The 24,809-nt window shown below is 43.2% G+C and overlaps 1 protein-coding gene across 7 annotated transcripts in view; it reads left to right on the forward strand.

Annotated features, from left to right (window-relative positions):
* The first annotated feature begins 5,657 nt into the window (after positions 1-5,657).
* The window catches only part of LOC142582451 (bromodomain adjacent to zinc finger domain protein 2B-like), a 119,725-nt gene continuing 100,573 nt past the window's right edge, over positions 5,658-24,809 (forward strand). For 2 of the 7 annotated variants that reach the window (XM_075692184.1, XM_075692187.1), the window contains exons 1-7: positions 5,661-6,017; positions 8,174-8,234; positions 9,784-9,872; positions 13,963-14,121; positions 18,630-18,738; positions 20,678-20,918; positions 22,316-22,927. In XM_075692184.1, coding sequence (XP_075548299.1) covers positions 9,803-9,872; positions 13,963-14,121; positions 18,630-18,738; positions 20,678-20,918; positions 22,316-22,927 — 1,191 coding nt within the window. In that variant the 5' untranslated portion in view covers positions 5,661-6,017; positions 8,174-8,234; positions 9,784-9,802. Of the gene's footprint in view, positions 6,018-8,173; positions 8,235-9,783; positions 9,873-13,962; positions 14,122-18,629; positions 18,739-20,677; positions 20,919-22,315; positions 22,928-24,809 lie in introns of all 7 variants that reach the window. The other 5 variants (XM_075692188.1, XM_075692189.1, XM_075692186.1 and 2 more) reach the window with 4 other exon arrangements.

Below are 24,809 nucleotides of genomic sequence, written 5' to 3' on the forward strand. Positions count from 1 at the left end.
CTTCCGGAAAGTAGCGACACTCTCCTCCTCGCGCGCTCTTTCCTCCTCAATTCTCGCATTTCGCTCTTCCACGGCCCGGCGCGTTGCGCACGGCACGCAATTCGGGCCAGTGGACGCCACGCGCCGCGTAATGCCCACGCTTCTTGTTTCAGTCGTTTGAAACTTTACTGTGGAATTCATCGCCCAATGACACTGATACCACTGGGGTAAACTTGCGATAGGTCGTGCTAACGAATATTTTCGAAAATATACTTCGAAATAAACTAGCGGAAGCACTATAAAAAAAAAAATGGCTAAAGTTGAGCGGCTTGCTCTCCATGGCGCAGTGGGGTGCGATGTGAAAAAAAAAAAAAAAATTGAAGCAGTGCAGACAATTCATGCGTTCACTTCGTATGCGCAGCTTTGAAAGGACTTAAAATTACTCCTCTTTTTTTATTTTTATTTTTTTACTGTAACGCCACCTTTATCGAGGAAACCGGAAGCACTTGAGCCAATGCCACTACGCGAGACGCATTCTGGGCTTACGTGAGGAGTCATTAAAGGAAACAATTAACGCACCCGCTTGAACTTCGATTGCGTCGCTTCTCAATTGACCAACAGCACGCAACATGTACATTGACCAGAATCACGTGCAATGCGCGTAGCTCGTATTCTGCGACAAACCGCGATTAACGCCCGTCAGGCGATTTTCTTTCGTGTTGCTGGCTGCTTACTGCACAGCGGATGCTGACCTAACTTTTAGCAACGGTTAAGTGATATTTTGTTTTCCATTCGGAACGTCACAAGCTGAAGCCTGGGGACCTACAGTATGCGTTTGAAAAATCAGACCACATTCTCCAATTCGTGTATACGAACTTAACATTATTTCGTTTGACATGAAACCTATTCGAATTTTTTTTTTTTCTTGGAGCCACTCGGTCAGCGGGCCCCAATGGCTGCAATCCTAATGAGCAAGCTCACTCTGCTGTGCGAGATCTCACATGCCGCACATCAGATCAGGAACTGCTCCAGGATGACTGCGGCTCCTACAAAGACCCACTTACTACTTTTCACGAGATCACCTCACACTATAGGGACGGCAAGAGGTCTTTTCCTCCCCCCCATAAGAAGCTCAACCGAGCTCAGGCAGTCACATTAAGAATGATTCAAACTAAATCTTATCCCAGACCTTTCGTTCTTAACAAAATTGAGCAGGATTATCCCGCGGAATGTAAAAGTTGTGGACACACTCCATGTCTATTGGATCATATGTTCTGGCTGTGCCCCAACCAAAGGGCTTCGGATCTCAACAGTGAGGAGGACTGGAGTCGACGCATATCCAGCGAAGTCCTCCAAGATCAACTCCTGGCCGTCCGGAGAGCTCACGACCTCGGGAAAGCCTTTGGCCTACCGGTGCCTACGTGGGCGGTGCCACCGACTTAGCCTGGGGGCTTGTGCCCTCGGACCCTAGTTTCTCTGGACTAAAATAAAGTTCTTGCCATGCCATGCCATGGAGCCATTCACCGCCGGTGTTCCATAATTTCCGACACTTCACGGTACTGTCGAGCTTCTAGATATGCAAGTACTATAATTAATAAAAGAAAATGTAGGTCAGAGGTTTGTAGGCATGCATGATTAAGCTCTCGCGATATGAAAAAAAAAATATCTTGGAATGTTAGCTTCGGAATAGTCACTGTTAGCTGAAAGCGTTCTTTTCTTCTACTTTTATTGGAGAATATAATATTACGAGATAAATGCAGCCTCCAATTAAGGGCGCGGCATTACGATTCTTCCGTTCCAATTGATCGTCCGAAAATGAAGCTGCAGACGTGAGAGCGCTTTATGGGTATATTCGAGGCAGGAAAACATATTCCGCGTATGTCTATTTAATTACATTGTTACATAAAAACGGCGCACGTATGGAGCAGTTTTTATTGTATACATGTCAAAAGATGTTAGTGATCTACTATGTAGTGCCATAGTAGGATTCACGCCGTCAAAAAACAAGTGCTTGTATGAAAAAAATTATTCGCCGCGCAGAACATACGTAAACATACAAAGAGCGAGAAGCATCACGCGTACACGACTTTCCAAGGGCTACAATTAAAGCTTATAAAGGAAAGCGAGACAAATGATTGGTTGAACGAACACCGAGTCACAGGCACAACACTTTAAAGGGCATATGGTTTTATGCGAACGCGAAAAACAAATGAAAAAAGAAAACGATCATGACGCGAACAGATAGAGAAAAAGTTTGCGACATGTTTTACACGCACTAAATGTACAGTGCACTGCTGCACTGTGATGAATTTAACAAAGCGTTTGGCTTGCAAAAATTAATCTTCGTTCAATTTTGCTTACAAGTATTAAGAGAAGTACGGTGCTTTCCTCGCAAAGAACGACGTGTTTCGAAGGCGCGAAGTCTTCCACTGTTGTGCGGATATTGCCTTCGCCATTCGACGTCCTGTTCTCCGGCGATTGCAAACAACGCTAGTCTTTCCTCTCGCCTGCTGATGCATTGAAAGACATAGCAGCCAGACATTCCTTCGGCAAATGAAGCTCACCTAACTTGCAAAACGCACGTGCGCAGTGTCCGCACCAATCAGCGCGCGTGAAACACCGGCCCGGCGAAAGTGAGAAGGAAAAACCATGGAGTTTCATACAATAATTTATTGTAAGAAACTCTATGGGAAAAACAGGACAGTGGTGCGGGTGTGGGTGTGACGTCAGAGATCTAAAAGTGGTGCTACGTTCCAGAATAGAGGGATTTTCGTATGGTTTGAGGTTGAATATGTTCTTGGTAGAGTACACTCTAATGCTTGCTGCTCGTCCGCGCGGAAAACCATGCGGAGCCGCGGCCGGGCTAGAGGAGGGGACGATCGCACATTCTCCTATCCTATCTAGCGCCCGCTTGACCACGTGGCCTGCAGCCTTAGCTGTAGATGGGGAGAGGTTGCATAGAGGGAAGTCGTTGCTTTCCCCCAGCATGAAGGAAGGCGCATAAGGCTAGACTTACTGTACGTGGCTAATTTCTAAATTTAGCCACAGTAACTCTACAGAATATATCAAGCAACCATCCTTCTCGGCTCCCTCGCGCCCGCACAATATGGCACGCGGGCCACTCATTCTTATCGCATACACTTGTACTTTATAACGAAGATGACACCGTCATCGTCATCGTACGGCAATATATATATATATATATATATATATATATATATATATTTTTTGTAAACCCTGATGAAGATCGGTCCACCGATCGAAACTGTCGAAATTAAATACTTGTTCTGTTTACCTTGTAGCACCACTCAAGTTCTTTATATATATATATATATATATATATATATATATATATATATATATATATATATATATATATATATATATATATATATATATATACGTGTGTGTGTGTGTGTGTGTGTGTGTGTGTGTGTGTGCGTGTGTAAAATGAAAAAAGGGAAAAAAGTTATATATATATTTATTCCTGGATAAATTCCAATATCAGGCTGGCTTTGAAAGTAGATATTCAACAAAAAGTTGTATGTAAAACGGACAAATTTTTATATATGAATTTACAGCTTTCTAATTGATTAGTGTCTATAATAGTTTCAGATGGGTATGTAATACGTCAGTTTTGTCCGCTCCAGAATCAGAGGTATGATTCGCTTCAATTTACAAAATTTGTGAGGCGAAACGCGAAAACATCCGTGTACTTAGTCTCCCTGTATATGCTCGCAGCATATACACGAACACTACGTGTACTTAGATTTAAGTGCACGTTAAAGAACCCTAGGTGATCGAAATTTCCGGAGTTCACCACTACGGTGTGCCTCATAATCAGAAAGTGGTTTCGGCACGTAAAACCCTATAATTTAATTTTAAAATTTGTGAGATCATTTTTGGTTGCTGATCGTGTTACAGAGTTGTAAACTTGTCTCGGTAGTTTCTCTAAATTTTGCAAGTTTAGACATTTTGTTTGTGAGTAAATTGACAGGCTAAATAAGAATCTGCTTCCAATGGACATATATTAACTTTTTATTTTAAATATAGCAAACTTAATCAACTTCGCTGCAGATGGCTGCCGAGAAAAACGATTTCTCCTTTCCCATGTATTTAGAAAGGAGCGCCGAGCTTTTGCTTCCTGCATGGAGTTTCAGCATTAATTTATTTCCCTGTAGTCGGTGCATGTTCTCTTTCACCATGATACGCATAATTTTACTTGGCGGTCTACGCAAGAGGGCTCCAATATTCCACACGCGAGCTCTCCACACGAAATGATGAGAATTAAATGCGTGTCAGCGTGTTTATCACCGCTCATACTGACTTGCACAATCGTAGCCGACAACAGAACCCATCGCGCACCAAGGTGAGGACTTCCTAACTCAAGTGTTTTACTGGGTTTTATCGTCCCACGTACAGTTCGTTCAGACTGCACCATATATGACAGCCGGTTGACTGCGAAGCAGGCTCACAGGCTTTTTAAAGTCAGTTGAAAATCTGCCGAGCGTCTGGTGGTGGCCTCTACAACCCATCCATCAGCTTACGGGTAACCGCACAGAACACCGGTAGTAGCATGGTAGTAGCTATGGTAATAGTACCCAGGGCTGCTTTACTGTACACCATATCCGTATCTTAGTTGTCAAAAATTTTAAGATCTACAAATTGGCATTGCAAGCTGTCATGCACTAATAAAACTAACATATGGCTAATATGACATACTTTTTAGAGCAATTCTTTAAAAAAAGATGAGATGGCGCATAAATTTTTTAGTGCCAGCGATTGTGCATCTTTTTAGGTGTTCAATGATAGGGTCGGGTGCGGGACGTGCGCGGTCTGTCAGTCCGCGGACGTACATACAAAGGGCGTGGGGCGTACAATCCAAACCTATGCGATGTCCCTAGCTAGGGGCTCGTCATCCCTAGCATAGGGACGTGAGTAGTGTGCGCGCTGCGCGCGCCGCCACGCGCGCCACTGTCTCTGCGCGGCTGGATGGGCTTTAGGAGGTCACCTGCCTTTTCTGCCGGGAAAGCGGGGCCGCGGGGCGCGCCGGAGCCGCGCAGAAGGAAAAAAAAAAAAAAAAAAAAAGAAAGCAATAAGAGTGCGCCGAGAATTATGAAATGCGTCTAGTCCAGCCTTCGCTGCTTCAATGGCCGCGGAAAATCTATACGCCTCCACCAGCCTAAGAAGCAGATCAGGGGCTCTTGCGCGCGGACGCCGCTGCGTTTACTGTGCCAGTGTCCAGTACGCGCGTATAAATTAGTCAAGAGGCACCGCGATTGCCTTGATGCTACACTTCTTCCGAAAGCTGTTTGACCTCGTACACTCGATCAGTTGCTACGGCAATCCTCAGGCAAAAATGACAAGCGAAAGCAGTGTGGTTATGCGTGCTCACATTTCTAGTTTCACTTTAGTGACTATTCTGTGTACCGACGTGATCTGAACTTTTAATGAGGAAACCAACAAGTCGACTATCACAGAGAATCGTCGAAAATACCAGAAAGAAATACTTCCACTTCTTCCAGCTTTCGTGTAACTCTCTTTCCTAACACATGCTATAAACAAACTTATGAATTAAGTCACATCGATCACTCAAAGAGGTAAAAGGAAAAAAAAAGTATTAGACTGCCCCTAGTTTAGCGCGTCCCAAGCGCGTATACCTGTTTTGATTCTGTTTTGTCTGTATTTTGAGCGTTAGTTAGAACACGCAACAAACGGCCCGAAAAGAAGATGAGCTGGCTGAAACTACTGTTTCCAGATTGTCCAGTGATTCTAGTAGTCGAGGAGAACGTGCTAGCCTCACATTAATGCGCGTCCCGCACGCCGCGATTAAAGCGTCTTCGAAATAACATTGTTTGAAACGGCTGGTGACGTCACGCGTCACAAACCTCATGCGTTCGTGATTCCTTCCTCTGCTCTTCTCCATTTTTGCCACTGAAACGCCGGTCCTTACACAAAGGAGCCTCATTTTATCGGCACGTATGCTGTGTTTTCTGCGGGATTTTCAGAAAAGTTTGTCGCCTGGAAGCCGGGAATCGGTAAGTGTCACCGAAGCGTCCTTTATTGTCAGTTTGAATCAAAAAAATGTCCGAATGCATCGAGTTTGTAACACGTCGCCGTTTTAGGCTTGGCACTCCTAGAACCGAAGCCCTTCGACGCCACTGAAGCGCTTGATTGCTCTGGTAAATCTTTAGTTTCGCCTTGTTTATACCAGAGTAACGTTGTGGTAGTTGATTAACAGTGATCACTGCCTCGCTCCGTCTCTACGGCTATACGTTTTGCCGCGGGAGCGTCGGTCAGCGTCGGACCGAAGCTGTGTTACTCCTCGAGATCAAGAACTCATTGACTGAACTTCGAGCCGGACAGTCAGGTTTATGGCGACGAATATCCACAGTATGGTCAATTTTTGTGCCACGCTTGCGTTGTTGGACCCGATGTGCAGTTGGTAATTCCGTGGACAGCTGACGTGTGTTTGTGAACGGTTTTCGGGTCCGATTGGGTTGCATTTTGTTTTTGGTGGGCGCTTTCGCTATGAGCCACTCTCCTTACGAGGCCGCGGGGAGGGTGGCAATTATGGAGGATAAACGCTCTCGTTTTCTTAGCCGCTGCTGTCCGAAATGATTCTATATGTCGTACAGGCGCAGTGAATACGAAATACACACTTCTTTGACGCGTTCTTTCTAGGTAATCTGACAGCGTTTGATCGTGCTCATAGCTTGTGCCTGGCTTTCCTACGTGGTGGTGGTGTACGGCGACTACGCAATTTAAATATCAGATAATTTTGTTTTCTTCCGACCTAACTTTTTAGTTAATAGCGGAAACAAACAGACGCAACACTCCGCAACATTTGCGGCCGACTTTAGCCAGAATGTGAACGCAGCTGTCCCACATAGGTGGTGACTTTAATAACTGAATGTCGAAAAAAGGTGCTCACAGAATAAGCTTTGGGTAAAACATCCGTAAAACTGCGAGTGTGGCTACAGTTTTCCTTTCTCACATCGCGTTGTGCAGTTGTATGCCGACGAGACACCTCGCACCGCAGTAAGCGTTTTGTAGTCGCTCCCTAACACGCTCTCTGTCGTTTAATACCACATCACTGTCAATGTTGTCGCCAAATGTGCCATCGGTGGTGAAATGAACAGCGATTCTGGCGTTTTCGTATTGTGCTGCGAAACAGCTAACTTTACCGAGCGACGCGCAGCCGTCGCGGAGCTCTCATATCGCGAGACACTTTCTCCGAAATGTCTCTCGGCACTAGATTAGGCAGGTTTTCGCGTTGCTCGACTTGTTCCTGTTTGTTGGAAGCAAATACTCGTCTCTGAAGCTCATGCTTTGCAGGTAGCGTGTCGGTGACCCTTGCCTCATGCAGCATTTGTCGGTGCGAATTGTGTGCGCGTATTCAATCATTGTGACAGGCCTCGACTCTCTGGTGCCGGCTGCTGAGTGCAGACGCTTTCCGTTAAAGCTATAGGGGTTAGCATTTTAGTCAACGCCACATGCGCACGTGTTTTAGCCTCTCCCACTTGTATATCGTGTATAGTTTTAAGCAAGTGTTCTCAGGAGCTGCGCATTTGTTCGGCGCTGGCATTTCGTTTATTCGTGTGCAAGTACGTAGAAAAATAATTTAAAGTTCACTGTAATAGGATAAACCTTTGAGGAGATGTGCGTCCGTGACCATGTTTACGGTAGCTGTGCCTCCAGGCAGAATCGCATTGTGGTATTTCTTTTTACCTGTCGAAAATGAATTTGTTTAGTAAGGTGTAGCACTGTGCAGAATTTATTACAACCTAATTGGGCTTCTTTCGTCACACTAGTTTCTAACATCATCTTAATTGTTGACTGTTCACAAGACAGAAAAATAGTATTGGGCATTGAAAAGCACTGTGTAGCAATATTGCCCAAGCTTGCATCCATCCTTGCAAGTTTCTTAATGCAGTGTGGTTCACCATTGCTTTTGTCATAAATTATGATTTGCTCTTTACCGATGCTTTACCGAATGTGTGCGATTTACCAATGGCTATTGACTCCAAAAATGTTGACAGTGGAAAGGGAAATTCTAATTTACATTTGTACAACACGCATTTAAAACAGTCGCTGCCAATTTTTTGTTTAGCACCATTGTTCGGTGTGGCAGTGAGCAGTTGCCTCACCATTGCAACATTATCCTTATTGGGAGCATTGCATAACTTTCTAGGCAGCAGTGGTACTGGAGTGATCATCATGGGCACAGGAATGAAAGTCAACGGCTCCTGACTGTACGTCCTCCCAATTTTTACATTTATTGTTTGGACCAAGGTAGGAATATAGCAGGTAGTGAACACACTTGGGGAGAATTCCTTTATTGAAAGCCTGTGAGGTGAACAGCCTTGGGCCTTTGTTATGGCAGTTCTCACTGTATGTGCACCTGTTAATGTGTGCGCTGTCCTAATGGCATAGTTGTGTCAAAATATGCATAATTTATGAAGTGGTTGAACTGTCTGAATACCACAGTTGTGTAAGTGGCAGAGATGAAAAAAAGCTATAGAAAGGTCACTGAAATATTGTTACACAGCATGTAAAAACTTAAAGATGTCACCAACATTGCATATATAAACTTATTAAAGTTCACATACACATATTTAGAGCTGGTGTTTCTTCCTTTATCGCGACATGATTAAGTGCACACAGATGCAGATAAAATGCATTGTGAAGCATGTTGGTAGCACTTAAGAAAAGACATAGAACACAATGCAAACATGGCCAGCTCTGGTCCTGTGTGGTGAAATTGAGTAGCAGTTTGAATTTGACATCTGATTAACAAGTGGGTACATGGGGTACACAGCTTGGTCTGTATAACCTAAGGATTTATTTTGCTTGATTCTATTTTCTTTGCACCATCCTCTATTCATGACCTGTGTATTCCGGTGATAACATAGGCGGCACACTACTTGAACCACTGACGAAGCATGGAAAGGAAAACAATTGGATTAAAATGTCACATCATCCCAGCCCAAGCTTGATTTAGCAACAGTGTGTGTTGCAGATACAACAATGTGTTTACTTTTGTTGAGTCCTGTTGTAAGGTTGGCTGTCACATTTCGTTAAAAAGAAAATGGAGTAGGTTGGAGATTGAAGGCTTTCTTTCTGTATTTATGGGCACAGTAATATAGCCTGGATAGACCAGAAGTAAGCTCATGTATCTTTAAATTATTATTGTATTGCTGAAGTAGTATTTCTTTGCTGATTTATAATGTAGAATTAATGTTCAAAATGTTGAACTAAAATATAAAAGCATAATCATATACAAGTGGGAATTGTTAACCTATCACAGCTAGGGTGTTGTGAAGCTTCACAACACCATGCCAATATTTCAGCTCTGCCTTGCTATCTACTTAGCTGTTAGAATTGTATGGGAGCATGATAAAGATGGCAGTTGACGTCCACTTTTTTTTTTTTTCCTCTTTCGTACGGCAGTTTAATGCCAGTTAGCTTGTGAAAGTCCTGCATGTTGTGTGGGTAGCTGAGTGGCTGTCGCTGAGCCTGGGAAAAAAAAATCAATTTCAGTGTGACCATTAAAAGTACCTCAAGCAGTCTTCTCCACAGCACATTATAAAATACGCAGAATAGTTTCTTGCCTCTAGAAAAGTTGCAAGGCAAAGGTAGTGCATGCTGCAATAAACAGATTGAAGAAAAGATGCCTGGCAGGAATTCATTATTGCACCTTGACAAAGCCTGTTGCTCTTGGTGGTTTTCCTGACAATTGTGAACATGTTCATTCCTGCTTATCTGTATTTTGTTTCCGTCATCTGTGTTCATGCTTCTCAGGCTTCAAAAGGGCACCAACATGGATAATTCAAGCCGAAATGCAGCATCAAGTCCGGCACGTAACCATTTTGATGCTGCAGCCCTTTTAGGTGAGCTACTTACGGCCACTAAAGATGGCTTTTATTGTTTTTCATTCCTGCCTTTCCTAATAAACCTTGAGAATGTTGGCAAGGCATCTGTCACAAAACTTGTCCTTACTTTTCATACATTCAGTATCTTTATTGCCAGTTAGACACACATTTGAAGTTGGTTGTCAGGATGGGATGTAAGGTTGACTTGATCATAGTTGTGGTAGTTGAAGAAGCAAGTGAAATAAAGAGGGTCCTCTGTGATTAGCATATACTGGTGATGCAGCGTGCCATAGCTTGCGAGGGTGACTTGTCCTCTTGGGACAGTGAATCGTACTGTGCAGATTCATTTGCACTTTTTAATGAAAGTTATTGTTCTTTTCTTGCTTTTAGAAATGTGAGCTTGCGCTACAGCAAGCGGCATCTGGTGTGATAATTTTTTTAAGTTATGCATTGGCGGACTGGCATTGTTACAATTGACCACCCTTTGCACAACATGGTGACGCGGAGTAGAATAGCGCTTTCTTTTTAATGACTCCAACACTCTCATGTATTGACAGTAGAGGTGAATCAAACTAGTGGTGAATGTCGTGGGGAGGGACTACTGGGTTCTGCATTCTTTATGCATTCAGTCTTTTCATCATCTCTCATGTCATCTTTGTGTGGTTTTTTAGTAGAATGAGTAGTACAGATCATTTCCTTTAGTACTTAATTTGCACCTTGCTCACTGCTAAGATGCTCTTGCAGTAGTGCTGAATTCGCACTTTGCTCACTGCTAAGATGCTCTTGCAGTTCATGCAGTGCTGATTGCAATGGCTTGTTTCTTGAAACGTCTTGACGGGCTTGTTAGTGGTTTCTGCTGCTTTTGTACAATGCAGATGACACATGGATGTGTCAATGTAACGGTTGTCTCTTTCTATTGTACCTCCGTGTTTCTTGCTTTTCTACATCCATGTATAGTCTGCACTCTATCAAGACAGCATTTTTTCTTGAGCATGTCACCCTTCTTCATCTCTCTTCTTCTCTGTATCTCTCTTTCCTTCCTCTCTCTGTTTTATCTGTCCCTTGGACACCCACATTGCTTGCCACCACTCTCCTCTTTCACCTCGGCTGGTCCTCTTCCTCCTCCATTAGCCATGAGCCCTCCCACTTTCCCTCCCACCTCTCTGGGGGTGAGCCCCTTTCCCCCGTTCTCGCCCTTGCTGGCTAGGGGTGCGACAGCCTTTCAGAGCCCCACTTCCTCTTCCCCCAACCATCTCCTGGAAGGGGTGGCCGCTTCTTCTTCTGCTTGTCCCTCGCGTTCCACTCAGCCGCCGCCTGCGTCCTCCTCGCCTTCACTTCCCTCAGGTTGGTCTCTTTCTCTCGCTGTATTTCTCATGTCTCTCTATCATTCTCGCTGCAACTTCTCTTCTGTAGCTGTTTTTGTGGAACGTGCTTTGCACTGTATTGATTTCTGCTGCCACCCCCTCCTATTTTTAGCAGGTTGCTATATCTCGCCATCTTCCTTTTGCTGGCTTTCTTGGTTTCAGAATAGGACACTTATATTTCTTTTTCTTCAGTTTATTTGTCCGTATATAATGAGGTGTGTACTGATTTGCTAGCACAGATTCACAAAGTCTGTGTAGGGTAGTTTGGAAGCTTCATAATGTCACCATAGACTTGTTGCAAAATATGGAACTGAATCTGCCAGTAATGAAACATCTTTGCCCTTTTTTTTTTTTTTGCTTCGCTTCTCCTATTGTGAAACTGAACAGAAGGTGGTGGACAAAACAGCAACTTCACATGTTCTGTCAGATACTGTTATGAACTCCAGCTAGCAGTGCTATTTTGTCGCTGTAGATCTCCAAACTGTGTATGTTTTCGGAAGGGAGAAAAAATGCATAGCGACTTAAGCAGAGTGAAAGAACTTTGCAACGTAAGTGCAAGTGCTGGTGTAGGCTTTTCTTTACTGGTCATGTTCCTCACCACAGGATACACTCTAGCTGCTTCTGTCAACTGCCCATGGCTGCTCAGCACGAGGTCGCGGGATTGAATCCCGGCCGCAGCGGCCGCATTTTGATGGGGGCGAAATGCGAAAACACCCGTGTACTTAGATTTAGGTGCACGTCAAAGAACCCCAGGTGGTCTAAATTTCTGGAGTCCCCCACTAAGGCGTACCTCATAATCAGAGTGTGGTTTTGGCACGTTAAACCCCATAATTTAATTTTTAAAATTTTAACTGCCCATGGTTTTTCTGTGCCATGAAGTTATTGTAGTGATTTGTTCCTCATATAAAATAGTGGGATCGTCCGGAATATTTTTTGTCTTAAATATCACGTGAGTGAAATACTTTCATTTGATACATTCATTTCCTCTTTGTGAATTTGGCAGAGTAAAAAAATTAGAAAGAACTTTGTGGCAGCTTTGGCTGATGAGGTGCAGGCAGGGCTTGAGGATACAAGTCAGTAAAGCTGGATTTGGTTGTGGAAAGTTTAACTTGTGCACTGTGTACACGAGGCGTTTGCACTCATCTTGAAAGTGCAATAACAACTTGTGATTGTCAGGAAGGTTTGTCAGTAGTACTTCGTGAGCAACGAATAAGAAAACTTTGATATTTTCTAAAGTGATGATGGTCACTTTGTTATACAGAATCTACCTGCATCTTTTGGATGGATTTAAATGTTAGTCTTAGATTGAGACATGGAGGCCTAGCTCTAGATTTGAATACAGGCCTAAATAAGTGGAAGTATAGGCAAGGTTCGGAGAACTTGCAGTATTGTTTCTTTAAAGGTGCAAGAAGCATAGGTAGATCTGTTTGTGGGAGAGAAGGAATATTTGATGTCAGTAGTGAGAATAACAGCTCTAGGAGGCTCTATAACCTTCATACAGCTAAATCTCACTCTTTGTGAACTGCCCAAAATGCTTTTTACAGGGTAGCTAAGCTGATGTTCAAGCACTTAGGAAAACTACCATGTTTACTGACTAACTTTTGTATTTACTCATGTAAAGCTGGAGCTTTAGTATTGTATGCACTCTCTGGCACTTACTCCAGCATGTGAGCCAAAGCACGCTAAATTAGTAAGTTGTAAAATATATTAGATAAAAGATTTCTGCCGGGTCACACACGTAGCAGAATACATTTCTTTGGTAACAAGGCAATAAGGTGCCTTTGGCAAGCTTGCGGAAGCACAGTTGGAAACACATTCACATGGGAGGATTTGTCTTAAAACAGTTTAGAGATGGTTAAAATGTTTAAGTGTAGTGCTTATCGTCTTCTATGAACCACAGATATTTCAAATGTAACTTTTGCTTCTTTTCATATGATATTCAGGTACAGGGGTTCCTTCCTGATTTGTAAAATTTGGCTTCTGAAACATGGACATGAGAGGAATGAAAAAGCCAACACAAACCAGTAAATAGTTGCCGTTTGTGTGGTCCTTTTCAGTCCTTTTGCATAGCATGTTTTTTTACCTAAGCTTTCAAAACAAGAATTGTACCAATTTGCTTGGCTTTCTGTTTTGATTCTCTTTTTATATGCATACCTGCCAACTTTCCCAAATTGTTCATAAAGTTTACTAATGTGGCGTCAAGTTCTAAATATAAATAAATTCTGTTTGTGGGAAAGTTTTGCATGTCAATCTGTAAACCTTCATATAGAACACCAGAAGGGTACTTGTTTTGAGCTCATGAAGCAGGTGAAACCGGCAACAGCAAAGTCGCTGAAAAAGTCTCTGTAATCTGTAAACAATGTGTTGCCTGTCAGTCCATGCTGTTCATAGACTGCTGCTTGTGCTTAAAGGTAAATAGTTGTTTATAAAATATGTATGCACCCAGAAAATGTGTGTGCTCACTGCAAGTTTTAAAAGAAATTGTGCTATAACCCCCCCACCCCCTTTATTTTTGGTGTTGTGTCCATTGGATTTTTACTAACTTTGAAGTTCACACAGGTTGGAAGCTATCTTTATGTGGGTCTCTGAAGCTGTAGAAATTTTGTGGCCCCTATCCATTGTCGTCATCACTGGAAATGGCCAGCATGAGTCAGTGGTGGCGGGAGGGGGCTCAGTGTGGTTGCGGTGGTGGGTGGCCAAAATAACTGAGCCTTCCTGGGTGGCGGTGGTGGTGGTGTGTTCAGGGGCCTGGTGGTCCTCTGCTGACCAGGGGGGCATGACCCTAGCCAGCCTGCTGCGCCAGGGCACCTCCGGCCCTAGCCTGGCCAGCAGCTCTAAGCTGGACCATGCCCTGAGGCAGCAGCAGCCCCAGCCACAGGCCAGCTCATCACAGTCACGAAGACGTGAGTCCAGCAGAGGTTGAGCCATCACCTGTTTGCTCACTTCCTTCTCTCGTTTTAAAAATCACTGGTTGGAGCAGTGCATGTGCCTGTTTTCTTTGGCAACACAATGTGCACTTGTGCTTAGCTTACCACACTATTTAGTTCTTGTAGATTGCATGTGTGTGAAAGACCTAAATTGGGCATTGGTTTGGCAATTTGGCTGAGGTATGTATAGGCTGGCTGATGTTATCGCACGCACGCGCACTCACACACTTAAACAAAATAAATGGATGACATCAAGGTGATGACCATCCATTGTCTGCAGGGGGGCCTTCGATGCTTTCGGGAGCACCACTGGATAACCACTGTTGTATGATGGGTGAAGCTAGCGCTCATGCACCGTCACCTCTCCTCCTTTAAGCTGTTAACAGCACCGGGTAGTACTGCCCTGAATTCTTACCAGTTACCACCTCAGTTCTTGAGGGGGTAACTGTCGGTACACACACGCACACGCATGCATGCACACATGCACGCCGCCCCCCCCACACACCACACACATGTAGAGTGCTTGGCATATGTGCTATTCACAAATGAGAGTAGTAATGTTTTAAAGGCAAAATGCATCTTGAGCACCACTTATTGCACATCTCATGACGCTGTAAAAGCCAAAATGTTTGCCCTGCGATAAATTCTTGCTGTTATATAAGTGCGTGTATACCTGTTATAGCTTTCATGCAATGTCCCCGTGTGCAGCTGAGGTGTGTGTTCTATGGCACTGCAAATGGACATATTGCTATGGTAATAGCTTGCATACATAAAGTTATCAGTCACTGTGATACACCATGCGTCAGTGTGAGGCTCGTAAAGTAGGCAGGAAAGAAAATGATTGCAGCTTCCTTGGTTTCACTCAATGATGCATTTTTATAGTGTCTTTGTTTTTTGTCTGTGTTGCCTCACTAAGGCTTTGTTTAGCCATAGCCTCAGGCCTAGCTGAATTGTTGAGAGGCTCGCACCTTAACCAACGTTTCTGGATTAGTCCTGAATCATATGTGACATACATGAAAGATTTCCTGGAACTGCTGTTGGTTGCTTTAGCCATTATGAACAAAAAGTATTTTGTTTGTAAGCCTGCGATAAGTGACTGCAAAAAGTTCTTGCATGCAGCAAAAGATTCTTATAATTTCTTTTAATTGCTTTAAATTAGCGTAATGTCACACGGATTAAACTTCTTGGGGAGAATGCCAAGAGAGGGCAGACCGCAAGAGATGCGCAGGTCACGACAGTTGCAATACAGCTTAGGTGAGAGTATGAACAGATAGTACTTGCAAAAGAAAGCTGGATGAAGTGAGGCGCACATATGTGCAGAGTGCAGAATGTATGGGAAAACAGGAAACACTATCATGATGAGGCAAGTGTGTATTTGGCAAGTGAGGGCCTCTTTGAGATCAAATAGTGTCCTGTTGGAGTTCCGAGAGCTGATACAACTGTTGTTAAACTAGATGAAAGATTCAGTAACAAACTGTGAACAGATGGTGCAACAACATGCATTTCAGAATGGTGGTCTTCGTGGCTTGTCTCTCTAGCACTCTTCCCGATGAGGGTCACCACTGCTGCTAACACATACTGCTCACGGGAGGGCAGTAGATGCTGGCCTGGTGGCTCAAGCAGTCTTTTGTATCACCTTCTCATTTGAATGATATAAGTAAGGAGAGTAATAACCTTTATCGGATTATCATTAGAGGTGTGCGAACATCCAAAACATTAAATGAATTGAAGGCTGTCCTGTTCAATTCTTTCCTCGAATTGAATAAACACTATTTAAAAATAAAAAAATTTTTAAAGTATTTACCAAACATTTTTTATCTTCTGTGCACAAACAAAGATAACCACTCACAGGGGACCAGTGCACACTGCGTGGCTCGGTCAGCCAGACTTTTCCTGCTAAACACAATCACTCACAATAGAATGTTTAGACAGGGCATTTGGTAACGGTTATCATTTGGTACTATTGATAGATGCATCACTTGTGTCCTCTCATCAGAATAAAACAATACATTTTATTGCAAGATATTTTATAGAATAGTGGGAACATCTGTGACAATTCAAGCCCTCGCTGTAGTGGCATAGTGGCCTTGGCGTTGCGCTGCTGAGCCTAAGGGCGCAGGATCAAATCCAGGTCGCGGTGGCTGCATTTTGATGGGGGTGAAATGCAAGAACGCCCATGGCATTGTGTGTGTTGGGTGCATGTTAAAGAACATCAGTGGTCAAAATTAATTCGGAGTCTCCCGTTATGGCGTGCCCCATAATCATATTGACGTTTTGGCACTTAAAGCCCCAGAATTTAATCTAATTTACTAGTTCGAAGGAGGAAAAAGGTGCTTTATTATTATTTCTTTCCCACTGTGCCATCACTGCAGACAACACGCATAAATTGCATGTCCACAGATGGCATGCATTAATTGGCTCACAATGTTACCTTTATAAATTTTGCCTGCTAATGTATGGCTGTATATCCTCCTAAGAGCCCCGAGTTTGCAAACAAATTGCTTAGTTGTTCCTAATGCTCTCTTTGTGCTATTACTGAAGCATGTTCTATAATGTGCAGTGTAACGTCAGGAAATTTCTGTTGTGAATACCAGGATGTTAGAATTGTTTGGTATGGTGTGAAGGCTGTGCATTATTTGCAAATGATTCGAAAAATATTTGAATATTCAATTTGATTCAATTTTGGCACTGTTCGATTCGTGTTCAATTTGATCAGAAGAGTTTGCTATTTGCACACCCCTAATTATCCTGTTCTTACCTTTTTAGTCCTAGTGATCGTTTCTCTCTCTCTTTTTTTTGTAGCTTTCTTGAGTAAAGGTTTCTGAAGACTTTTATGTAAATTTTTAAGGAAACATGTACTGGAAATGCCTCAGCTTCTTTATCAGGAGCATCTATGACATTAGTGAAGTTAAGGGAACCATCAGTATTTCTACTGCTACCCAGGCTGTACTGTATAACTTGTGTCACATAATTGCACATGCATGCATGCTTGTGTTCTTGTATCCTTCAAATGAATTGAAACAATATGGATGTCGGAATGTTTAAAATTTTAATCTATAAGAATAATCTGGGAAACCTAGATTCACGAGCAGAGATTTTACGTTCCTGGAAAGATATTGAAGCCACCAGTAAAACAACAGTTAAAAGAAAAAAGTCAAAAGAAAAAAGTAAAATTGTTTGTCAGCTTTCTTTAAAAATCTGTATTTTAGCTGCAAAAGTCTTCCAACAGATCACATTTCTACCAGACTAGCTTGCTCAGCAGGAAATCTGGATTAGGAGTGTGCTCGTAATAGATATTTTCTCACACACTATTCTTAAATTTTGTCGTGTCATGTCTAAACAGAATGCATTTGAGTTTGCCATGTCCTCAATCATGGAATTTATGCCGAAATAGTTGAGGAGGAAGTGCAACTTGGAAAGGTCTGTGAAATCTGGTAGAATGGCTTGCTAGACTTCCTGCACATATTATTTGCTGTCATGCTGCACACCTAACGCATTTTCTCTGACACTCTTTCTCTTGCTCCATTCGAGCAGTCGAGGAAGTGCTTGCTGGGCACACCTATTCCAAACCTGGCGATGTGCACTTCGAGTGCAGGGTGTCAGGTAGGACCAGTTACTGGTCTATGTGTCTTGTTCAAACCGGTCGTATGCTTGCCGCATGAGATGGGCTACCATGGTAGCACACTGTTTACATTACTTACTGGTGTCGTTTCTTTTATTTGTTTATTTTCCATCAGGTAGGCAGCCTTTGTTTAAATATCTGCTTGTATTTTTGTATGGAGCATTGTGACTGAAAGCTTGTGATTTCGTGCAATTTTATGTGTAGTTTTACTCTTCGTTCTTTTTTTCTTCTTGTTTTGAAGTTTGGTGTTGTTTCGGCAATCCATGTGCAATCTGACAGAAGAGCAAAGTGTGTGCTGCTATTTGCTTTTCTTGTTTGTTTGTTATCGTTTGGTGTTGCGTGATGATGAGGTGAAAAATTTTATTGAAGGTCTGTGTGTCATCTCATCTGGTTGCATTTGAAGAATTAAAAAGTTGTTGAAAGTGAAGGGGGCATTGGTCATGTTAGTTCCTTATTGAAAATTGAGCTTCTTGTAAACGAGTGAATAGACTTTTGCTTTCCCCGGCTTTCTTCTAATAACTGACAAAAAAAGGTGATTGGTACAAAATGCCACCAAATACATGTAGATTTGTCTCTTGTTAGATTGATTTCTCTGTTAGCTGTGTCTTTCATCTCGTAGCTTATAAGGTATGTGAAGTCAAAGCAAACAGGGATAGAGTACTTATGAAAGGAGTACATGAATCGCTGTAGACTTCAAATGAAACACAGAAACATTGTCTCATCACCTCACCATTAGCTTTCAAGTGTATTGTGAATTGTCTGATGGTCTTGCACTGTGTTGGTATTGACTTACCTCTGACCTCGATTTGGTTAATTGCTGGCTTCTGGTAAATGAATAAGACAAGTTATTCATTTATTCCAGGTATGAATGGCTCTCAAGCTCTTGGCAAAATGCTACCTCCATCAGCCCATAGCAGATCATCAAAGCATTTGGACCTCCTTCAAGACAGCATCCTTCTAAATTCCGTGAAGTAAGTGTTGTTTGTTTCAACTGTCTTTAACTTGGAAGGCAAAGGTGCAGAGTCTGTTACAGGCACAGTGCTGCTGACTTAGAAGTATGCTTGCATGCCGCTTACAAAGCTTACATAGGTATTGCGCAGTTGTAGACAGAAGGCAGTGAGTGTTCTGCATGATGTATGACTGCTCCAAAGGGCTCCAGAAATTAGCATTTTTATGCTGCAAAAATTGCTCCAAACTGCGTTTTGTCAGTGGAAGCTTTGTTGAAGTTCTGACAAGATGGTAAAAGAACACTGGTTTTCTGGTATATCCTTATTATCTTGCATTTCAGATAGTCTCTTCAATGGGTTGGAAGCTTTCTGTAGGCATGCTCCATGAGAAGGCGAGAATGAAAGACCAAGTAAAGTAGCAGTAAATTCCTATGGACGACAATTTCCATATTGATTTTAAAAAGATATGGAAAGAGTTCAAGTTTGTATTGTCAGTTCAGTCGTTAGGGAAGTTGGAGAGGGCCATTGTAGCATTGAGCGTTAACCAACTCGCCCAAGTACGGTCTACTCCCATTAAAGGAGACGCTCTTCGAAAAAGCTTAATTTTTTTAATATATGGATTAGAGATTTCAAAATTCACTGAAATATATAGTTTTTCAAGGAGATTTCAAATATGTCATTAGTTTTTGTGTAGCTGCTATCATTCTCGAGTTATGCCCTACACAATGGCAAAATATCGTGATTTTGTGGGCACTTTATTGTGCAATAAATTTTCACAAAAAAAAGCATTGTGCGGTACCTTAGTGCTAAGTGCCGATATCTATCCAAACAGCATGTACAATTACAGCAACTATGCAAAAAATTAGGACACTTGAACTAATTTTTTTCACAATCCCATGAAAATAACCTTGTACACTTACAATTGTCCTATACTAACGAAATGTAGCATACATACTCTTGAAGATATATAGATTGCTGATGATCTACTTGAAATGGCAATATCTCTCAGCAGTAGTTAGGATAGTACGAGGTATAGGGAGCCTAAAAAAAAAAAAATATTTGTTGAGATGTCCTAATTTTGTTCCACAGTTATAGTAATTGTACATGCTATTCGGCTAGATATCAGCACTTTGCAATCTGCGAAGAGCTAGATAAGCTACAGCACGATGCTTTTTGTGAAAATTTAGTACATGAAGAAATGCCCACAAAGATGACTATTTTGCCACTGTGCACCACATAACTCAAAAACTACAACAGCTACACAAAAGCTAATGAGATATTTGGAATCTGCTTTAAAAGAAGGGTATAATTGGCTAAATTTTGAAACAGCTAGTACAAATAATAATAAAAGAAATGTTTTGAGGATCGTCTCTTCATAATTTGACCCTTGCAGGACCACAAGGCTTGGTCTAATTTTCTAAAAAATCTTGACATACGTAGGCAAAATGAATGAATTCTGTTCTTTTTTATTGCTTAAAGTAGTCTATTGTCATCAACAAACTACTTCAGTACAGCATTATAATAACTATACATGTCAGTCAGTGGCCCACAGACCTCAACACTGTCGCTGGTGCTGATTAAATCTCCAAGTAACATCACCTATGGCAAAGCGGATGATGTCATCATTGCTGCAGGACAGGTTGCTGCTGTCACTGTCGTCGCCTAGGGAAGCAGTAGTGCTGTTTGCTGAATTTCTTGTGTTTTCAAGGTTTTAGTGACCGCTACAATCACGACGGGGTGCCGGTAGGGGCTGAATTAACCGAAGTATCATGCTTTCGCATTTGAACTAAAGTTTTTCTTCCATGGCATTGTATGGTTTCTCGCTAGTACTTTCCAGTACTTTCAAATGAAGTTACAAGTTGAATTAACCGGAGTCTGGACTCTGCTGTATACACTTTATTGCAGTCCATTAGATGCTTGAATTGTGCATGTATGTGTGAGTGGTTGCTTTTCATACACACAGGGAGAAACTTATGCTGGGCTCTGCCAAAGGCCCACCTGGTTTGTCGCCACCGTTCCTGGGGCAGGGGGCTGCGGAGTTGCTAGGGGCAGCAAGCAAGGCGGGAGGGAGTGCAGAAGGGTCGTCGCGGCCAGGCATCACGCTGCCCCTGGGCAGCCTGGTGCGTGAGCGCAGCAGCCAGCAGGGGCGCCGCAGCCGCAGGGGTCGTCGCGAGTCCGGCCTGGCGTCGGCTGCTGCTGCCAAGGTGCGAGCCTTCGGAAACTCACTTGTGTACTGTAAGGCGGTCAAAGTGCTGTGGTTTTGCTTCTGTGTCTGACAGTATTGTGTGAAATTTGTACCATTTATAGACTAATCAACAAAGTGGGTGTTCTCGTTGTCGGTTCTAGCAAAAGAACTGTTGACTTTTGAAAACACTGCACGGTGCACGGGCCAACACCTTCTTTAAAGGGGCCCTGCAATGTAATTGCCACATGTGCCGTTCATTAGCGGAGCGCTGGTAGCAACATCTTTTGAGGATGTTTACGGCAACTCAGTAATGTTTGTGCTGCATCATTTTCTCATTGAATGGACAAAAAAAGGCAAAAAGAAAACTCATATGCGCTAACGATTGTTGCTGCTGGTGTAGTAGTGGATAGGTAGAACATGGTTGTAAACATGGCTGTTGTAAATATAGATGTGTGTGCTGTAGTTGAAGTCAGTGTTACAAGTTGGCGCTACCAGTGCTGTTGTGCACTCTTGTCTCGAGTGTACGGATAAACTATTGTAATACATTTATGAGAAAGTTGAAACTTCCCAAACAGTTTCTCTTATATGGTGCAATTGTAACACAATATCCTGCAAATGCTATGCAAAGAGGCTATGCGCTACCATCCATAGAGGCCACTATAGAGGCTACCATCCCATATGATCAAACACTTTTGAAAGAACCTGAATCTCCCGCCGGCCCATCACAATGCAAAATGAAGAGAATACTTTGTGTCAACAGATAGTGAGCATACATAGTGTCGGTTGTAAAAAAAAACTATGTTGTGCTAAATTGAGATATTCGTTTTAACAAGCATAAAACATGTATTTGTGTAAAAGTAGGGGCTACTTGTGTGGCATTAAAGTGTACTGTACAACCCTCATTCCCAACTAATCAAAACGAATGGCATAAACCTATGCGTCATGTGCCTTCTACCAAGCATCTGCTGTTGAAAATCATGGGTGTACGGTGCTGTGGAAGGCATGGAAACTGATTGCCATAGCAATTTCAAATATCTCATATAAGCATCGTCATGTCTATAGTAAGCAAACGTGAAATAAAATAAACATGCATGATTTGTGTCGCAGGTCTCTTCGAACACCACTGCTAAAGTGCACAAATGTCGCTACCTTGGTACTTGAAGCTAGTGAGGTCAGTGCGGTCTACTAGCATCAGTGTGTTTGCAAAATGTGCTACAGGTGTAGTGGCATCACCTTATTGGTTATTATTATTTTGTTCTGCGCTCACAAGTTTCTGACCACAGGCACCCCACTCTGCCTCATGCCTGTAGTTGCCACCTGTGCATCTTCAACTTGCCTGAGTTTTAGTGGAGACACTGACGGCAAGGGCCCACCTTTTGGAAATGGGTGTACCACATGCCTCTCTCTCTATTGCAGCTGGCAGATTGCCTTATGCTGCAGCAGCCTTCGTCATCCCCCTCCCGACCACCATCGGCTGGAGTGGGCCACCTGTCGGGTTCCCCTAGTCTGTTCCCAAGTCCCGCCCATTCCTCCCAGGCAGGATCCTCGTCATCGAGTGGCAGTGGGGTCAGTGGAAGCACGCGCCACTCCCCTGCACCCCCTGCACCCCCTGCACACTCTGGGGCCAGTAGCAGTGAGACACAAGCTTCCCCTGGCCGTGGGGACGGGGGCGCCATGCCACTGGACCTGTGCGTTAAGCGTAGTGGTGGTACCACAACTGGCACTGCGTACTTGTCCCCCGAAGTGACACTGACCCCCGTGGGACCGCCTGCTATGACCCCTGGCCCCCCACCTCCACCTCCTCCTCCACCCGCAGCTCACCAGAGGCACATTCTGGAGACCCTGCCAGCCAGCTTGGGTACCGGTAAGGGTGGACTGTCTCTTGGAACACCCTTGGGAACATCGTCGTCATCGTCTTCGCGGCGGCGGGGCCGAAGACCACGAAGCTCCCCTTTGCTGTCAGACCCGTTGGCATCCGCGAGGGACTGCAACCCCATGGGGCTTCTTCTTGGTGCTTTGGCTGCTCAGGTGGGCAAGCAAGCACTGCCTGTGTTGTCCATTGCTAGAACTGACCACAGTCTATTTCCGTCAATTCTGGTCTAATTATCGAGCAGGTTGATTTAAACAACAACAACAACAACAAAAAAGGAACTACACACAATGCTGATTCATAGGTAGGATTCTCCCTGATTCTAAAATTCCCCACAATCGAATGCGAACCCCCTTTTTTTTATGGGTCAAAAATAGGAAACTGTCATTGAAGTGACATAGGAGCTTTTAAGGGGGAACATGGGTTGTTGAGATAATGTTGTTATTTCTTGGTCAAATCTGGTAAAATTGCGCATGCTCATTCAGTGTTTTGTGTTTATTTTAAATATCTAATTATATCTTGTATGTACGTAGTAGTTGTCGAGATAATTAATAATTACCTTCTATTCTTTGTTGAAACAATTAAAAATTACCTGCTAAAGGGAAAGTTTCAAACAACATATATTTGGATACTAGAGTGCATAAGGATAGCAACGCTGGAAACAGATTCTAAATTGAACACTTATTTGTCATTTTACAGCCCATTTAAGCTCTGTGTTCACAGTATCAATAGTCAGAGCAAATGTACATCTAAATAAAGATATTTGGAGCTGAAAATTAAAAAAAAATCTGCTCTCAGCGTTGCATTCTCAATACATTTAGCTTTGTGCTGTAAAATAAATAATAGCTCTAGCTGTCTTAGATCCAAGGATATTGATACAATAAACAAGCAGAGTGACCAAAGACCATGTTTTCAGAAAAATGAGAGAAAAGAAAGACTTTGCTCAGTGCAATGCTGAGGCATTGCTATTTACATATTTGCATTCAGAATCGACTTTTAAGCCTCGTAGTAATCTGCTTGCAGCACTTCAAGCTTAATGCATTTAGCTTAGCACGCACACGCACGCACGCGCGCGCGCGCGCGCTCACACACACACGCACGCACGCACGAACACACACACACACACACACACACACACACACACACACACACTAGGCTTGTGTGAATAGTTCTTTTCTGGTTCGAAGCGAATATTTCGAATAGTAGCAAGTAAAGAAAAAACGGCGGAGGGCTAAGGTCTGGGATTTATTCAAGGAAAGTGAACAACTTGATTATTTGCGGAAATCTACAAATTTTTGTGCAAGAACACTCGCTGTTCCACATGCTGCATTTTGAGGTGCTCCCTTCTGCAGCTTACAACGGCTCCTGCAGTCAAAAAAAGCCTTTCACTTCTTGTCTGGGTGGCGGGTATTGAAAGATACCTACAGGCAGCTGCAACCAGGGTTGGGTAAAGGTGGCTGCCCTTGCTTTTCCACCACACAAGGGGGTCCTCCGACTGAAAAAGAAAGGGGGCCTTCAAGTACCCAGCAACCTCATCCGAGATTGTAGGGCTTGACTGAGGATGTGCACGCGAACTGAAGTGTGTAAAGGCACTCCACACAGAGTCTTCTGATTGGTCTGCAGAGCAGGTGCTGTTCTCACTTGTTGCTGTACCATGTTGATCAACTGGCACAGTCTCTTCTGCTGCCGTTGTAAGTAGAGTGAATGCCCATTGCTTCGTGGGTCGTTCAGCATAACAGACATCTTTGTATTTAGGATCGACCAACATTGCCAATGCAGGAAGGCGTGACATCTTGATATCAGGGAACCTCGTCTTGATGCTACGCAAAAGGCTTGAGGCAAGCAATGCTGCCTCACCACCTTCGGAAACATGTTCAGCTAGAACCACCTCGGTACACTGCAACAGGGGAATGACTTGTGACAGCGTGGGATATCTGTCCCCAGACCGTTCAGTTGTGGCATGGCCAAGTGGCTTCAAGACTTGCACTGCTGCATTCATAAGCTTCTACTCACTTACGTTCAAGTTTGGAATTGCATCAG

The sequence above is a fragment of the Dermacentor variabilis genome, chromosome 5 (assembly GCF_050947875.1).
Source record: "Dermacentor variabilis isolate Ectoservices chromosome 5, ASM5094787v1, whole genome shotgun sequence".
Lineage (NCBI taxonomy): Eukaryota > Metazoa > Arthropoda > Arachnida > Ixodida > Ixodidae > Dermacentor > Dermacentor variabilis.